Genomic DNA, 13,739 nt, shown 5'->3' with positions numbered 1-13,739 from the left:
GAAACCGGGCTCGGAGAAGCCAAAATGCTGATGGTAGTGAGTATTGGCTTCAGCGGTGGATGTGAAGCTAGGCAGGTTCATTAAGCCATAAAACCAAGCTGAAGAGCTCGCAACCGCCGTCCCCCCCCCCCCCCCCCTTTTTTTTTTTTTTTTTTTTTTTTTTTTTTTTTTTTTTTTTTTTTTTTTTTTTTTTTTTTTTTTTTTTATCGCCACGAATGGCATCCCGGAGCGCCAACCTCCCGGGGCGTCTCTCAACACTCAGCATTTAATCTCCCACAGGTACAGAAACCGGTTTTTTCGAGTCACTGGGAAACTTTCACCTTGAGACTAGCGATCAATACCACGAGACGTGAGTCGAGCATTACACTTCATGTAGCACAACCCTGTTTGAAGCTGAGCAAAGGGCAAAGGAGGATATTTCTTTTACAATAGCTCTTGTTCCGCATCCATTTTACAGTTGAACATCTCTCTACAGACCGTGGAGCAATCGACTCCTGACGAGCCCAAAACCATAGTACGTGCACACCCCCGTGACGCCCAACATCGTCGATAGCAGCAGCAGGCCGCCGGTCAGGATACCCTGGTTGAAGAAGTGCGTCAAGGCCACCTTGGACCGCTTGAAGACGGGCAACTTGGCGGTCGACTCGTGGACCAGGGCGGCCAGTTGTTCCGATGCACCTTGCTGCTGCAGCAGAAGCCCGGCCAGGACGGTCTCTTGCGCGGACGGGCTGGCGAATTGCGCCTTTGGTCGCGTGAAGGTCTCTTCGCTGTAGGGGGCGTAGGAGATGGGGTCGACGGGCGTGTTGGACGGGGCCATGGTCAGGACTGGGAGGGAAGTGAGACGGAGGAAGCTTGAGAGGCAAGGCGAAGAATCCAACTTACAGAGAAGGCTCGTTGGGACATGGTTGACGAAGGACATGGGGCTGTCGAGGAACTGGCAGATGTATTTCGCCGCCGAGGGCTTGGTGAAGACATAGGCCGCTCCGAGTCGCCGGTTGCTTTCGCCTCAGCGTCAGCATCCAATGTCTAAGGAGGCCAGGTAATGTGGGATGTCACTTACCCCTGCGAGAAATCAATCGCGTCGTCTATGCTGGTCACGGCGTGCACGAGCAGACAGCTCTCCTGCACCTTCCGCTGCAGCAGCGGCGACTTTCTGCCCGGCGAGTCAGCCACACATCACAAGCTAGAGCCCAGCTCATCAAACCGATGCGCCAAAAAACTAACCTATCCTCTACATCCACCACCGCCCCAGCCGCGCTCCACGACAGCACGCTGACGCCGCGCTCCTTCTTCACCGCGTCCGCAACCGGCCCCTGCGGCCCCAGACCCATCCGCAAACCCGTCTTCTCCCCGCCGCCACCACCACCACCACCGCCCGGCCCCCCAACCCTCACCGCGTGCCGCAGCGCCGCCTCCAGGAACTCCCGCTTCACCCACTCGTTCACCAGCACCACGTCCGGCGCGTAGGGCGACCGGCCGCGCAGGGCGAACCGCGCGCGCACGAGCTCGCGCGCGGCCAAGTCGAGGTCGGCGTCGCGCTCGACGACCGCCACGACGCGCGCCTCGGGGTCCGAGACGAGGCGGTGCGCGAGGCGCGGCGCCGCGTCGTCGCTGCCGTTCTGCAGCACGCGGACGTGCGGGTGGCCGAGGTCGGCTTCGCTGATGGGCGCGGGCGCGGTGTCGAAGATGTCCTGGTCCAGCGCGTGCGCGATCAGGTCGAGGACCAGCGGAGGGGTGCGCAGGAGGGATTGCTCCGTCTGTGGGTTGTTAATGGTTCGGTTGGTCAGCGGGTGATTCGAATGAAGCCGAGATGGACGCGCCTGCTTCTTACCTCGACAACCACGCAGTTCCCGGAAGCCAGGGCGGGCACGAGCGCGGACATCAGGCATGAGAAGAAGGCGTGTTTGGCAGGGTGGATGACCACGATGCCGACCGCTTCCCTCTGCGAGGCGCTTTCGCCTCTGGAGACGGCATATTCGTCGTGGAGGGCCTTCTTGGGGTCGAGAGCGGCATGAGCCTGGCTCAGCTGCCGCAGAGCCAGCCAGTACTCGATCTGCACTTCGGCTCGTGTGTGGCCAGTGTCGGTTGCGATGGCCTCCTGGATCTCGGCCGCCTTGTCCGAGAGCGCATCGTGCAGCTGCTTCAGCTGGAGCTTGCGGAAGATGGGGTTGAGGGCCCGGCCGTCGATGGCGGCGGACCGTATCTTGCTGAATGGTCTCGGCATGGTTGTGGCATCTAGGGTCTACGTACACTGAGATTGATGTCTGGAAATCGGAAGGTGTACCTATTTACTGCTCACAACTTGAATTCCCCACCGAGTTAAAGCCCCCCAAGCTGTCCGCCGGGGGTAGCTGCAAGGTGAACGCACTCGCGTGGTACAGATGGCGCGCATGGGTCATCGGCGGGCACTCCGAGTCGTCGGCAGACCCGCCTCCACATCCCGACAGCGGCTCCGTCCCGTTTCGGCAGTTCAAACGAAGGACGCCCACAGTCCGACGGGACTTTCGGGCATCTCAATGGGGTAGACTGTGCAACCTATCATACCTAGCCTGTTCGTATCTGCTCATCCACCCGCCACGAAGAATTCATTGTCAAACTGTGTTCATTCCTGTCGTTTCGAGCCAGTGATCGCGATGTCAACCACCACCCAGATCCAAACTCGCACGCGAGAGAATGTGCTAAAGGATTACGAGCTGCACCACTCGCCGGCCCTATCACCCCGACCCAACATCGGCAGGAGCACAGAAGCTGTCAGGCCGCAGGCGACGGCACCCGTGAACCCGCCCGATTGGGATACCACACATCGCCGGGTGCCGCCGTTCCGTCCGATCAACAGAGACCGCGACCAGAGCGAGGTCCGAGTGTACAACAACAGAGCCGAGCAGATTTTCATCGGCGTCATGTTCACGGGGGTCTACCTCAACTCGGTGAGTCTATCCGGTGAGCTTGATGAGAGTTTGCGAGGTAATGAATTCAGTAAATGTCGTTCCTAACCAAATTCTCGTGTCAAGACGGCCGCCCAGGTCTGGAGGGCCACAGTGGGGAGGTGGAATGATCGCATATTCAAGTACGGCATCGGTGGGGAGATCTAGGGGGTGAATTAGCGTTTCAGACAACAATCGAGTTCTTAGTCTCTGTAATGCGATGAAGATCTGATGTTTGACCAGATAAGATTTACCCGGAATCAGGATTCACAAGTACAACCCATATAATTTTTAAAACGCCACCACTCTCAAGACACTTCTGGATCTCACGAGTGGTAATATTTATTCGGACTTCTAAGCTCCTGCTAAGACGAGCAGCCGGACTCCACTAAACCGCGCCCGACCCTACTCCGAAGCCTTGACCCCCTTCATGTCACCGTAATCCTCCTTCAGCTCCACGCCGCCAGCCACGACCGGCTTGCACGGCTGGAGCACATACAGCATCCTGGCCCACTCGGTCTGGCTGCAGTTCCGCCACAGATGCATCGTGCCGCGCTGGACGCAGATGTCGCCGCGCTTGAGCACCCTCTTGTCCCCCGAGTCCAGCTCCAGCTCGACCTCGCCCTCCAGGACCACGCCGTAGTCCAGACTGACGGTGCGATGCATGGGCGAGGTGGCGCCCGGCGGCATGTCGACGTAGCGCAGCACGGTGCCGCCCGAGACGACCAGGCCCGGCGGGCTGCGCAGGAAGTCCTGGTACACGGCCGTGTCGGCGCCGCCGTTGAGCTCGACGGGGAACTGGGACGTGACGTAGCACTGCGCGAAGGCCGCGTCGCCCGGGCCGAGCGAGTAGAAGGGCGCCGGCGCGGGGATCGACTCGTCGATGATGGCTTTGCCGGACGCGTCGTGCGTGGTAATGAAGCGGTTGGGATGGGGCAGCTTGCCTTGGAGAGCCATGGTGTGGGCGGGGTCTGATGTAGGTGTGAATGGAAGAGATGAGAAGATGAGGGTGGTAGTGACTGGGCGTTTCGGATAAGTTGACCAGTAGGTACTAGCAGTTCTCTCACAAAGCTATTAGTATTAGTAGTTGGTGTTTGAAGGCAATGCTTGTGGTGGGAAGACCCCATTGTCTGGGGAAGGGTATTCGGCAATTGTCTGCCGTGCACCGGGAAGTGGGCTCGGGTGATCCGGCCGCAGGGCGCGGAGCCCGGTGACCATCGCTTCAGGGCATACGACCCCAGCAAAATACATGTGTTACAACTGAGATATACGCTTCCCATCGGACACGGGCCGTGGAAGCCCCAGCAGAAGGCTACGGCGTGCGAGCAGGAGCACAACAGACAGACATCGCCAGCCCTCACCAACATGGCCTCGCCCGAGTACGCCCACCACTTCTCGGACCGCAACGTCCCATTTGGCATTGCATCGTCAAAGAAACACCCCGAGCCTCGGGCTGTGACCCGACTCGGAAACTCGGTCATCTTCCTGCATGACTGCCTCACCAGCGGCCTGTTTGCGGGCGTCAGCGGGCTGCCCGGGGAAGTATTCGCCAACGACACTCTGAATCAGTTTGCCGCGCTTCCGAAGTCGGTCCAGCGCAGTGTTCGCCAAGAAATCCAGAACCAGTACCGGAAAAGGGGCGATGTGTCTAGCTTCCCCCCTGGAAGCGTCGAAGATATCACGGAGGTGCAGATGCACATGCCAGTAAGCGTCGGGGATTTCGCAGGTGTGCACTATGTTACTTCCTCTGTCATGGCCTTCTTTCGCTGACCAGAATCGCCAGACTTCTCCTGCTCCCTCGCCCACGTCAAAAATGCCGGCCGCATCATCATCAACGATGCGCGCCCGCCGCCGGCCTTCTTCAACATGCCCATCGCGTACCAGGGGCGGGCCAGCTCCGTCGTCGTGTCCAGCACCGACGTCGAGCGGCCGATGGGCCAGTACCGAGACAAGACCGCCCCGGCAGTCGCCAACGAGCCGCCGCCGGTGGTGTTCGGCCCCTCCCGCGCGGTCGACTACGAGCTCGAATTCGCGGCGATCGTGGGCAAGCCGCTGCCCATGCGGCAGCGCCTGAACGCGGTCGACGCGGACGAGCACATCTTCGGCTTCGTCATCTTGAACGACTGGAGCGGTGAGTTTGCTCCCTTCATATCAAGGGCCATCATAACAATGCCATGACTAACCCTGTATTCCCATCCCCAGCCCGCGACATACAGGGCTTCGAAATGACCCCCTTGGGCCCGTTCAACGGCAAAAACTTCGGCACCACCATCTCCCCCTGGGTCGTCACGCTCGACGCGCTCGAGCCGTTCCAAACCGCCGGCCCGCCCCCCGCCGTCGCCATCCCGCCGCACCTGCAGGACCCGTCGCTGCGCACCTACGCCGTCCGCATGCAGGTCGAGATCCTCGCGGGCAACGACGACGGGGGCAGCGAGGCGACGGTGGCGGGCACGTCGTGGGTGCAGGACATGTACTGGTCGGCGCGGCAGATGCTGGCGCACGCGGCGAGCGCCGGCTCGGCCCTGCGCACGGGCGACATCATGGCCACGGGCACGGTGAGCGGGGACGGGGAGGACGCGAGGGGGTGCATGCTCGAGCTCACCGAGGGCGGGACCAGGCCGTTTAGGCTGCGGGACGGCAGCGAGCGGCGGTTCCTTGAGGACGGTGACGTGGTGCGCATGACGGCCGTTGCGGGAGGGGAGCAGTCGGGCGTGGGCTTCGGCGAGTGTGTCGGCCGGCTAGTGGCGAGCCGGCTATCTTAATTTTGATTGAGGGGAGCAGCCGGGGAAGAGGTGAAGCAGTCATGCATGTATCAATGTGATGCCATTCATCTGACCATCTATTTACCATTACTGGTCCATATTCTTTTTTTTTTTTTTTTTTTTTTTTTTTTTTTTTTTTTTTTTTTTTTTTTAGGCATCCTCGGCCACACTCATGCACACCAGATGCGACTGCTGCAGCACAGGGTCGTGCCTGCCACCACAGTAAACGTCGTGCCGGTTGTTTCGGATGTCCGACTGCCCTGTGGCGTCCTGGACTCTCGGTCTCCGGGATGTGGCCCGCCGCTCCCAGCAACTCCCGACCGCCGACTGTCTCACCCCACATCTGGGTCACGGCAGCGAGTACGTTCGCACGGCACACGCAATCACCCGTATTTCGAACCCATTCTTTATCTGTTCGCGCTGGAGGGCATATTACATTCGTTTCGCCGGCCGAGAACTCGAGAGCGGAAACGAGGCGCTTTTACCAGAGAGAGGCTCCCTTGACCAACCTGACACAATGCCCAACAAACTCCGAGACCTGCACACGGTTGACGACGTCAACTTCCCCTACATCTTTGAGCAAAATGCCTCGGTGCCGCTAAAGCTCGGCGGGGTGGTGCGCTGCAACGTGTACCGGCCCAAGACGGCCGAGCGCGTGCCGGTCCTGGTAACATACGGGCCGTACGGCAAGGACATCCACTACAAGGAGTAAGCATGGCATGCTGCTAGAGCCTCGACATCATCAGTAGCTAATCCAGCGGCCAGCTTCATCGACAAGTACGCAGAGGTCAACCCTCGGCAGAAGTCGGCCCACTCGGCCTGGGAGACGCCCGACCCGGGCTTCTGGACGGCGCACGGCTATGCTGTGGTGCGAGCCGACGAGGTGGGGCTCGGTCAGTCGCCGGGTATCCTAGACACCATGTCCCGGGCCACCACCGATGCTTTCGTAGATGTGGTCGAGTGGGCAGCGGATCAGCCCTGGTCCTCCGGGAAGGTTGGCCTGCTGGGCATCAGCTACTACGCAGGGAGCCGTACGTTCTTGGCCGGTGCTGCTTTCTTCTTGGAGGAACTTCCCCTGGTTGACGTTGTTGACAGAGTGGCGCGTGGCTGCCCGCAAGCCCAAAGGCCTGAGCGCCATCATCCCATGGGAGGGCATGTCGGACTACTACCGTGACCGGTGCCGTCACGGCGGCATCCTGTCCAACGGGTTCATCAAGTTCTGGTGGAACCGACAGGTCATCACGAACCAGTACGGGCGCCCGGGCAGGGCCGCGTCCAACTGGGGGCCGGGTATGTCTTCTGTCCCGCATGAATCCGAAAAGGGGAAGCCACTAATTCACTCATCCCTAGACACTATCGAGGGCGACCTCTCCGAGGAAGAGCTGGCTGCCAACCGCCGCGACCAGACCATCGACAACCAGGTGCACCGCTTCCGCGACGAGCCCTACTACGCATCCAAGGAGTACGACTTGGGCGACATCGAGGTACCGCTACTCTCGGTCGGCAACTGGGGCGGCATCCTGCTGCACCTGCGCGGCAACATCGAGGGCTACACGCATGCAGGCTCCAAGTTCAAGTACCTGCGCATGATCACGGGCCGGCACGATCTGCCCTTCTACTACGACGAGGAGGTCGAGGTGCAGCGCAGCTTCCTCGACGCCTTCCTCAAGGGCGAGGACCGCGTCGGCTGGTCGCAGGAAGGAAAGGTCCCGCCCGTCAGCCTGGTCCTGCGGAAGGGAAATGTGGGCTTCAACAACGCGGAGGCCGAAAAGGCCTACGCCCGCCGCGAGGAGAACGAATGGCCGCTCGCCCGCACGCAATACACCCGCTTCTACCTCACCCCCGACCTCACCCTCCTCCCCACCGTCCCTTCCCAACCTCTGCCTACCAAAAAGCTCACCTACCGTGCCCTCGGCACCATGACCAACCCCCAGCTGCTGCAATTCACCACACCCCCCTTCACGGCCGAGACCGAAATCACGGGGCACATCGTGGCGCACCTGCACGTGTCTGTCTCGCCGGACCCGGCCAGCGCCACCACGCCGTCCGACATCGACCTCTTCCTGACGCTGCGGCACCTCGGCCCGGACGGGCGCGAGATCTTCTACACGGGCACGGCGGGCGACCCGGTGCCGGTGACCAAGGGCTGGCTGCGCACGTCGCTGCGCCGCGTCAACACGGAGCACCACCGCCACCGGCCGTGGCTGCCGCAGCGCGACTACACCAGCAAGGACGTGCTGCCGGTCATCCAGGGCGAGGTGTACGCCGTCGACGTGGAGGTGTGGCCGACCAACGTGGTCGTGGAGGAGGGCGGCCGGCTGGTGCTGGAGGTCGCGTCGGGGGATACCCAGGGCAGTGGGATTTTCACGCATGATGATCCGGTGGACAGGTGAGTTGCTTTCTGAACGAGAAGGCCCGCGCGGCGAGGGGTTGGCTAACAACGATCATGGACAGGTCGAAGGAGGTGTTCGAGGGGTTCAACCACATCCACTTCGGCCCGCGCTTTGAGAACTACATCACGCTGCCGATTATTCCGCCGAAGGAGGATTAGGGGTTTTGTACGGGGCCGTAATCAGCAAGGAGCCTTCAGAGAAGATGATGCAGAGAGATGATGCATCGAATGCAAGTAGAGTCGCTAAAGATTGCTTGGTTCTGCTGCTCGACAACCCCCTAGGCGCATAGAATTACATGGCTCAGGATCAGTCTGAGGCATTACCTAGGGGAATCTCTCTGATGCTTGATTATCATGTCCCTGATGGCGGCAATTCGTCTGGAACCCAGAACTGAGATTTCAAACACGATTTTCCGCAGTCGAGGGTAAAACACGAACTTGGCATGGAATAATCAACGACCATCTCACACTGGCGGTGACAAATACAGAAGCATAAAAGCAAAGACATCATATGTCATAATACCAAAGGAGCAGCCCTCATGCCGCCGTCAGTGCCGGTGTCTTGGGCCACCGCCCCCACACAAACTGGCTGTTGCACATGTTGGTCAGCTCCCAGGTCTCGGCGGCCAGCTCGCCGGTGACGCCCTCGTCCTCCTCGTCGCCCACGGCGCCGGCGACGAACATGGCGGCCATGAAGTGGTCGTCGGTGGCGTGGGCGTCGCGGTACAGCGGGTGCTTCATGAGGCGGGTCATGGCGCGGCGCAGCCGGGGGCCCGAGTTGTTCCGGATGACGTCCTCGACGGCCTGGCGGAACTCGAGCGCCCAGGGCTCGGGCGGGCGCTCCTGGGCGAAGTTGTCCGAGTAGCGCAGCATGGGCATCCAGCGGTTGCGGTACAGGTTGTGCACGGCGCCGCCGGAGCCGATCAGCAGGTAGTTCTCGCGGCGCAGCGGGCGCAGCGCGGCACCCACCCGCACGTGGAAGTGCGGGTCGTAGAGCTGGTTGCTCGAGATCAGCGTCGTCGGCGGGCAGCCCCCCGGGAACATGCGGATCAGGATCAGGTACGTGTCGTGGATCCAGTCGAAGGTCGCGTCGCCCGACGCCGCGAAGCCCGCGTCCCGCAGCAGGCCGATGCACCGCTCCGCCGTCGCCAGGTCCGGGTTCAGCTTGTAGTCGACATACTTGCTGGGGTGCACGTAGGCCACCGGTGACTTGCCCGGGTTGGGGTTTGTGGCCACGTGGATCTCATCGCCCGGCGCGTCCCAGTGCGCCCCCTGAGAGACTGATCAGTCCGGGGAGCTCTTTCAGGAACTTGTTGATTTGAAGCACATACCATCATGATCACCCCCTTGATGCCGTTGGCGAGCGCCTCGTCGCCGGCCTTCTTCCAGTAGTCGGCCGACTCGGACTCCTCGCCGAGCATCATGGTGGAGCCATGGGAGAAGAGGTAGACTGGAGTCAGCGGCGCTGTCTCGGTGTTGTCAGGTCTCAGTTCGAGCACACATCGAGCGCTACTAACGCTCAGGGCAACTCACCCATATTGCCTGCTGCTGGGTGCCGAAGGTTTCTGCCAGAGATCAATGGCTCACTCACTCGGAACTTGTTTCGGACCACACCAGATAACAGACGCGAATACCGCTGCAGTTAGAAGTCCGGTTGCACAGCAGGTGACGAAGACCGTTCAAGGGAGCTTCACAGCCCGCCCAATTCGGGATACAAGGACGCCGCGAGGCGCATGGCCTCGCTCGGCAGACCAGTCCAGTCGTCGGGCTCGCATCCCTGCAACCGTCGATTGCTGCCGTCACCCGTTCCCGTGGGTCGGGACAGGTGGGGGACATCCACCCGGTGGCTCTGGCTGCTGTGGAGCCTCCCCAAGCCGATCCTTTGAAGCCCACTCAATGCTTCATGTTGAGCCCCCGTTCCGCTGCCCGTCTCGCGTTTCACAGCCTCTCCACGTCCAGCGCCGTGTCACTCTCCGCCTCCCGTCCCGGCTCCCCCCACCTCGCGCGTTTGCTAGCAACGATCGCATCGGCCCTTCGCTGACCTCCATGATCCCACGATGAGCACCATCGAGGTAGCTGGCAGCAGCACACGTGCAGACGGACAGGGGCTGTTCCAATGCGGGGCCTGCAAGCGTCACTACAATCGGCTGGACCATCTGGCCCGCCACGTCCGATCGCGTGAGCAACGCGCCCTCTTACTGTGATACACGGCGTCGTGGGGATCCTACGGGTGGTGCTGTTTATCGCCTGTCTGATAATGGTGGCTGACCGGCCCGTTGCATGCCAGATACCAACTTCAAGCCGCACCGCTGCTCTCTCTGCGGCAAGTCCTTCTCGAGAACGTAGGCAAATCAAATGACGATCTACATGTGACCCGCCAGAGTTGCGGGCTTGGCTGCGAGAGTCGTTCGTTCAATGCTGACAGCACTGGAAAATGCAGGGACCTGCTCAAGCGCCATGTTGCCGCCCACGACGTGCGCAACGCCAAGGTCAACAACCTGTCGCGTGGTGGTGCCGCCGACGAGGCCCCCGGCCGCGTGACCCAGGCCTGCCGGGCGTGCGCGACAAACCATGTGCGCTGCACCGAGACCAAGCCGTGCCGTCGCTGCGCCGATCGGGGGCTGGAGTGCGTCTTTGTGCGCACCGACGACGCCATGACGTCCCCCGCACCGGCGCCTGCAGCGGACTTCCAGCCGAGCCATCTCATGATGAGCCCGTCGTCGATGCCGTCCAGCCTGGACGTGCAGGTTGAAGAGCCCATGCGCCTGAGTGTGAGTGGCTCCGACGCTGCAGAGGGACCCCTGAGCCAACCGGTGCCCCCGTCCCTGCAGCAAGTAGCCCGGCCTGGACCTGTTCCGCAAACCCTCCAGCCGGGGACCGCTGCTGGTCCTTCTGCAGGCGCGGCCGTTGATCAGTCTGCCTTCGGTATGCTTGACCCGCCCTCATCTGCTTGGGAGCGAAGCTTGCTGACAAGGGCTGCAGATGACGACAACTTTATGGGTGCCCAGCCCGAGCTGCCGACGGGATATTGCACGCCAGCCTTTACCGAGTGGAACTTCCTTCCCGGGCTGTGGTCCGACACCGACGGCGTGGGCATCGGCCAGCCGTTCCCGGGCATCGAGCTGGACGACCTCGACCTGCGCTTTCTCGGCACTTACAACACCACAGTCCCCTTCGAGTTCGCGTACGCCCCGCAGCCCGTCTCCCCGCAACGGCCCTCCGTGCCGAGGCGCAGCTCAGACGCGGATGCAGGCGACCCGGCTTCCTGGGCCTCCGAAGCTTTTCGCAACCACCACTGGCGGTTCCGGCCGAATCCCAAAGACCACGGGGGCGCCGAGGAGCACAACTTGTCGCTTCCGTCGGATGCCCGCGACCACCCGTCCCCGGACTCGCACATCTCGTTCGCCCGGCGCGTCACGCCGGCCCGGCTGGGTGCCCGCGCGCGCGACAACATCCTGACCATCGTGATCAAGTCGTGTCGGCCCGAGAACCTGCCCAAGGCGGTCGCCTGCTTCCCCAGCGCCGAGCTGCTGGACACGCTGATCCAGTTCTACCTCACGTCGCCGCAGGCCCGCGCCGACTCGTTCATCCACGCGGCCACGTTCGACCCCAACGAGAAGAAGCCGGAGCTGCTGCTGGCCATGGCCGCGGCCGGCGCCGTGCTGACGTCGGACCCGACGCTGGCCAAGCTGGGCTACGCCATGCAGGAGTGCGTGCGCACGGCCATCCCGGCCGTCTGGGAGACCAACAACTCGCTGGTGCGCAACCTCGAGCTGACCCAGGCCTTCCTGATCAACCTCGAGATCGGCCTCTGGAGCGGGCTCAGCCGCAAGGTCGAGATCACCGAGAGCTTCCTGCAGTCGCCCCTGACCATGTTCCGGCGCGGCGGCCGGTTCCGGCGATCCAGCTACCCGCCCGTCGTGCTCGACGCCGCCGACCAGACCGCCGCGGCAGCCGAGGCCGCGTGGCGGGCCTGGGTGCAGCAGGAGTCCTTCAAGCGCACCGCCTTCCGGCTGCTGCAGCACGACCTCAACTCGTCCATGTACCTTATGGTCAACCCGCTGGTCTCGTACGCCGAGCTATCCCTGCCGCTGCCCTGCTCGCCCTGCCTCTGGTCCGCCACGTCCGCCCAGCAGTGGCGGTCCCTCCTCCTGCAGTGCCCCTCCCTCGCCCACCAGCCGCCCACGGTGGCCGACTACCTCGACGACCCGGGCGCCTTCCAGAACCCACGCGCGACCCCGATCCTCCTCGACGTGGCCGGCGCCAACGAAGCCTTCCTCGCCTGCGCCTGGTCGCTCGCGTGGGAATGCATCCAGCTGGCCGCGCTGCAGCGCACCACCGCCAGCTCCCCCTCCACCACCTCCTCCTCCAACAACCTCACCCCACAACCGCCCAACCGGCGATGGAACCCCTTCCTGCTCGCCTCGCGCCGCGAAGAGCTCCTCAAACTGCTCGCGCACTTCCGCCTGACCCTGCCACCCATCCCACACCCGAGCCCCAACCCAAACCTCTTCCCGCCCCCGTCCCCGACCACCACCACGACCCCCTTCCCCCCCCACCAACCCGGCACAACCGACACCCACACGCTACTGGCGCTACACACCCGGCTAGACCTGATCCACTTGCACCTGCACGCGCCCTTCGACGAGATCCAGACACTAGCAGGCGCGGAAGGGCCCGAGGCGGCGCGCGGCGCGTACGCGGGCGTGGCAGACTGGGCGCGCACCGAGGCCGCGCGCAAGGCGGTCTGCCACGCCGGCCAGGTGCTGCGCTTCGCGCGCCGCGCCGCCCGCGGCATGCTGCACGGCCCTGCCGCGGCCGGGATATACCAGGCCGGGCTGGTGCTGTGGGTTTGGGGGCTGCTGGAGGCGCGGAGGGCCGGGGGTGGTGGGCCGCCACCACCGGGGAAGGGGGGTGCGGTGGTGGCGCCGCAGCAGCAGCAGCAGCAGCGGGGGGTGAGTGGTGGGGAGGATGATGCGGCGCCTGCGAGGGGGAGGGAGAGGGGGAGGGGATCGGCGAGTGCGGGCCACGGCGGGGAGGAGAGGGTGTGCTTGGATGGCGGGGAGGAGGAGGGGCTGGCGGTGCAGCGGTTCACATGCTTTGGGGTCGGGCGGCCGTGTCTCCGGGGAGGAGGAGGGGCGGCGGACGAGGTGGTGTGGCTGGCGGATCCGGAGGCGGTGCTGGGCGCGATTCTGGGGATATTGCGGGATAACTACGAGGGCCTGCCCAGGCCGCATCTGGTGGAGCGACTGCTACAGCTGATGGAGGCGCTGCAGCGGGCGTCAGCCGGCATGATGGAGTTTCATGGGCAGTTGGACAAGCAGTGACTGGACTGCACGGGATGGGCGGAGTATTCATTGGGTAACCTGCTCCCCAAGGGGCTGTGGTGGGAAGTCGTCTAGTAGGATGGCCAATCTCAGTGGGTGGGAACAAGAGAATCGTAACAGACAACCATGTTGGGGACTGGGAAGGGCTCTGTAGTGCAATGTACAAATCTCGAAAAGAGACGAAGTCATGATAAGCGCCGTCCTGGCGGTGAATATATCCGAGTAAAGACCGAGGTGTCGGAAACCGAGTGGTCAAGCACAAACAGAACACCTCCGGAGCTGGAAAACATCTGTTCATGAGCTGCCGATAATAGTGGCACCCCGACTGCCCCTC

At 62.7% G+C, this 13,739-nt stretch overlaps 6 protein-coding genes across 6 annotated transcripts; 3 read left to right on the top strand and 3 right to left on the bottom strand.

Annotated features, from left to right (window-relative positions):
• Window positions 1–321: 321 nt before the first annotated feature.
• Window positions 322–2,342, bottom strand: THITE_2116360 (uncharacterized protein). The gene is made up of 5 exons (XM_003653764.1): window positions 1,832–2,342; window positions 1,225–1,757; window positions 1,061–1,153; window positions 883–998; window positions 322–825 (listed from the first exon to the last, which is right to left on the bottom strand). The coding sequence occupies exons 1-5, from the start codon at window positions 2,222–2,224 to the stop codon at window positions 470–472; spliced, it is 1,491 nt and encodes a 496-aa protein (XP_003653812.1). The 5' UTR covers window positions 2,225–2,342; the 3' UTR covers window positions 322–469.
• Window positions 2,343–3,010: 668 nt separating this feature from the next.
• On the bottom strand, window positions 3,011–4,147 carry THITE_2116356 (uncharacterized protein). The gene has a single exon (XM_003653763.1). The coding sequence runs from the start codon at window positions 3,879–3,881 to the stop codon at window positions 3,330–3,332; it is 552 nt and encodes a 183-aa protein (XP_003653811.1). The 5' UTR covers window positions 3,882–4,147; the 3' UTR covers window positions 3,011–3,329.
• A 39-nt stretch (window positions 4,148–4,186) lies between these two features.
• On the top strand, window positions 4,187–5,846 carry THITE_2116354 (uncharacterized protein). The gene is made up of 3 exons (XM_003653762.1): window positions 4,187–4,650; window positions 4,708–5,055; window positions 5,127–5,846. Exons 1-3 carry the CDS (start codon window positions 4,290–4,292, stop codon window positions 5,684–5,686), a joined length of 1,269 nt encoding a protein of 422 aa, XP_003653810.1. The 5' UTR covers window positions 4,187–4,289; the 3' UTR covers window positions 5,687–5,846.
• Window positions 5,847–6,064: 218 nt separating this feature from the next.
• On the top strand, window positions 6,065–8,426 carry THITE_2116352 (uncharacterized protein). Its single transcript, XM_003653761.1, has 5 exons — window positions 6,065–6,394; window positions 6,452–6,717; window positions 6,782–6,976; window positions 7,037–8,075; window positions 8,141–8,426. The coding sequence occupies exons 1-5, from the start codon at window positions 6,204–6,206 to the stop codon at window positions 8,235–8,237; spliced, it is 1,788 nt and encodes a 595-aa protein (XP_003653809.1). The 5' UTR covers window positions 6,065–6,203; the 3' UTR covers window positions 8,238–8,426.
• THITE_2116350 (uncharacterized protein) lies at window positions 8,427–9,856 on the bottom strand. Its single transcript, XM_003653760.1, has 3 exons — window positions 9,612–9,856; window positions 9,410–9,543; window positions 8,427–9,350 (listed from the first exon to the last, which is right to left on the bottom strand). The coding sequence occupies exons 1-3, from the start codon at window positions 9,613–9,615 to the stop codon at window positions 8,616–8,618; spliced, it is 873 nt and encodes a 290-aa protein (XP_003653808.1). The 5' UTR covers window positions 9,616–9,856; the 3' UTR covers window positions 8,427–8,615.
• A 279-nt stretch (window positions 9,857–10,135) lies between these two features.
• THITE_2051103 (uncharacterized protein) lies at window positions 10,136–13,405 on the top strand (the record flags this gene model as incomplete). The annotated part of the gene is made up of 4 exons (XM_003653759.1): window positions 10,136–10,246; window positions 10,604–10,912; window positions 11,093–12,997; window positions 13,121–13,405. The coding sequence occupies 4 exons, from the start codon at window positions 10,136–10,138 to the stop codon at window positions 13,403–13,405; spliced, it is 2,610 nt and encodes an 869-aa protein (XP_003653807.1).
• Between the last annotated feature and the right edge of the window lie 334 nt (window positions 13,406–13,739).

The sequence above is a fragment of the Thermothielavioides terrestris genome, chromosome 3 (assembly GCF_000226115.1).
Source record: "Thermothielavioides terrestris NRRL 8126 chromosome 3, complete sequence".
NCBI classification, from domain to species: domain Eukaryota; kingdom Fungi; phylum Ascomycota; class Sordariomycetes; order Sordariales; family Chaetomiaceae; genus Thermothielavioides; species Thermothielavioides terrestris.
The sequence above is the reverse complement of the archived record's forward strand: the minus strand, read 5'-3'. Positions and strand labels throughout refer to the sequence as shown.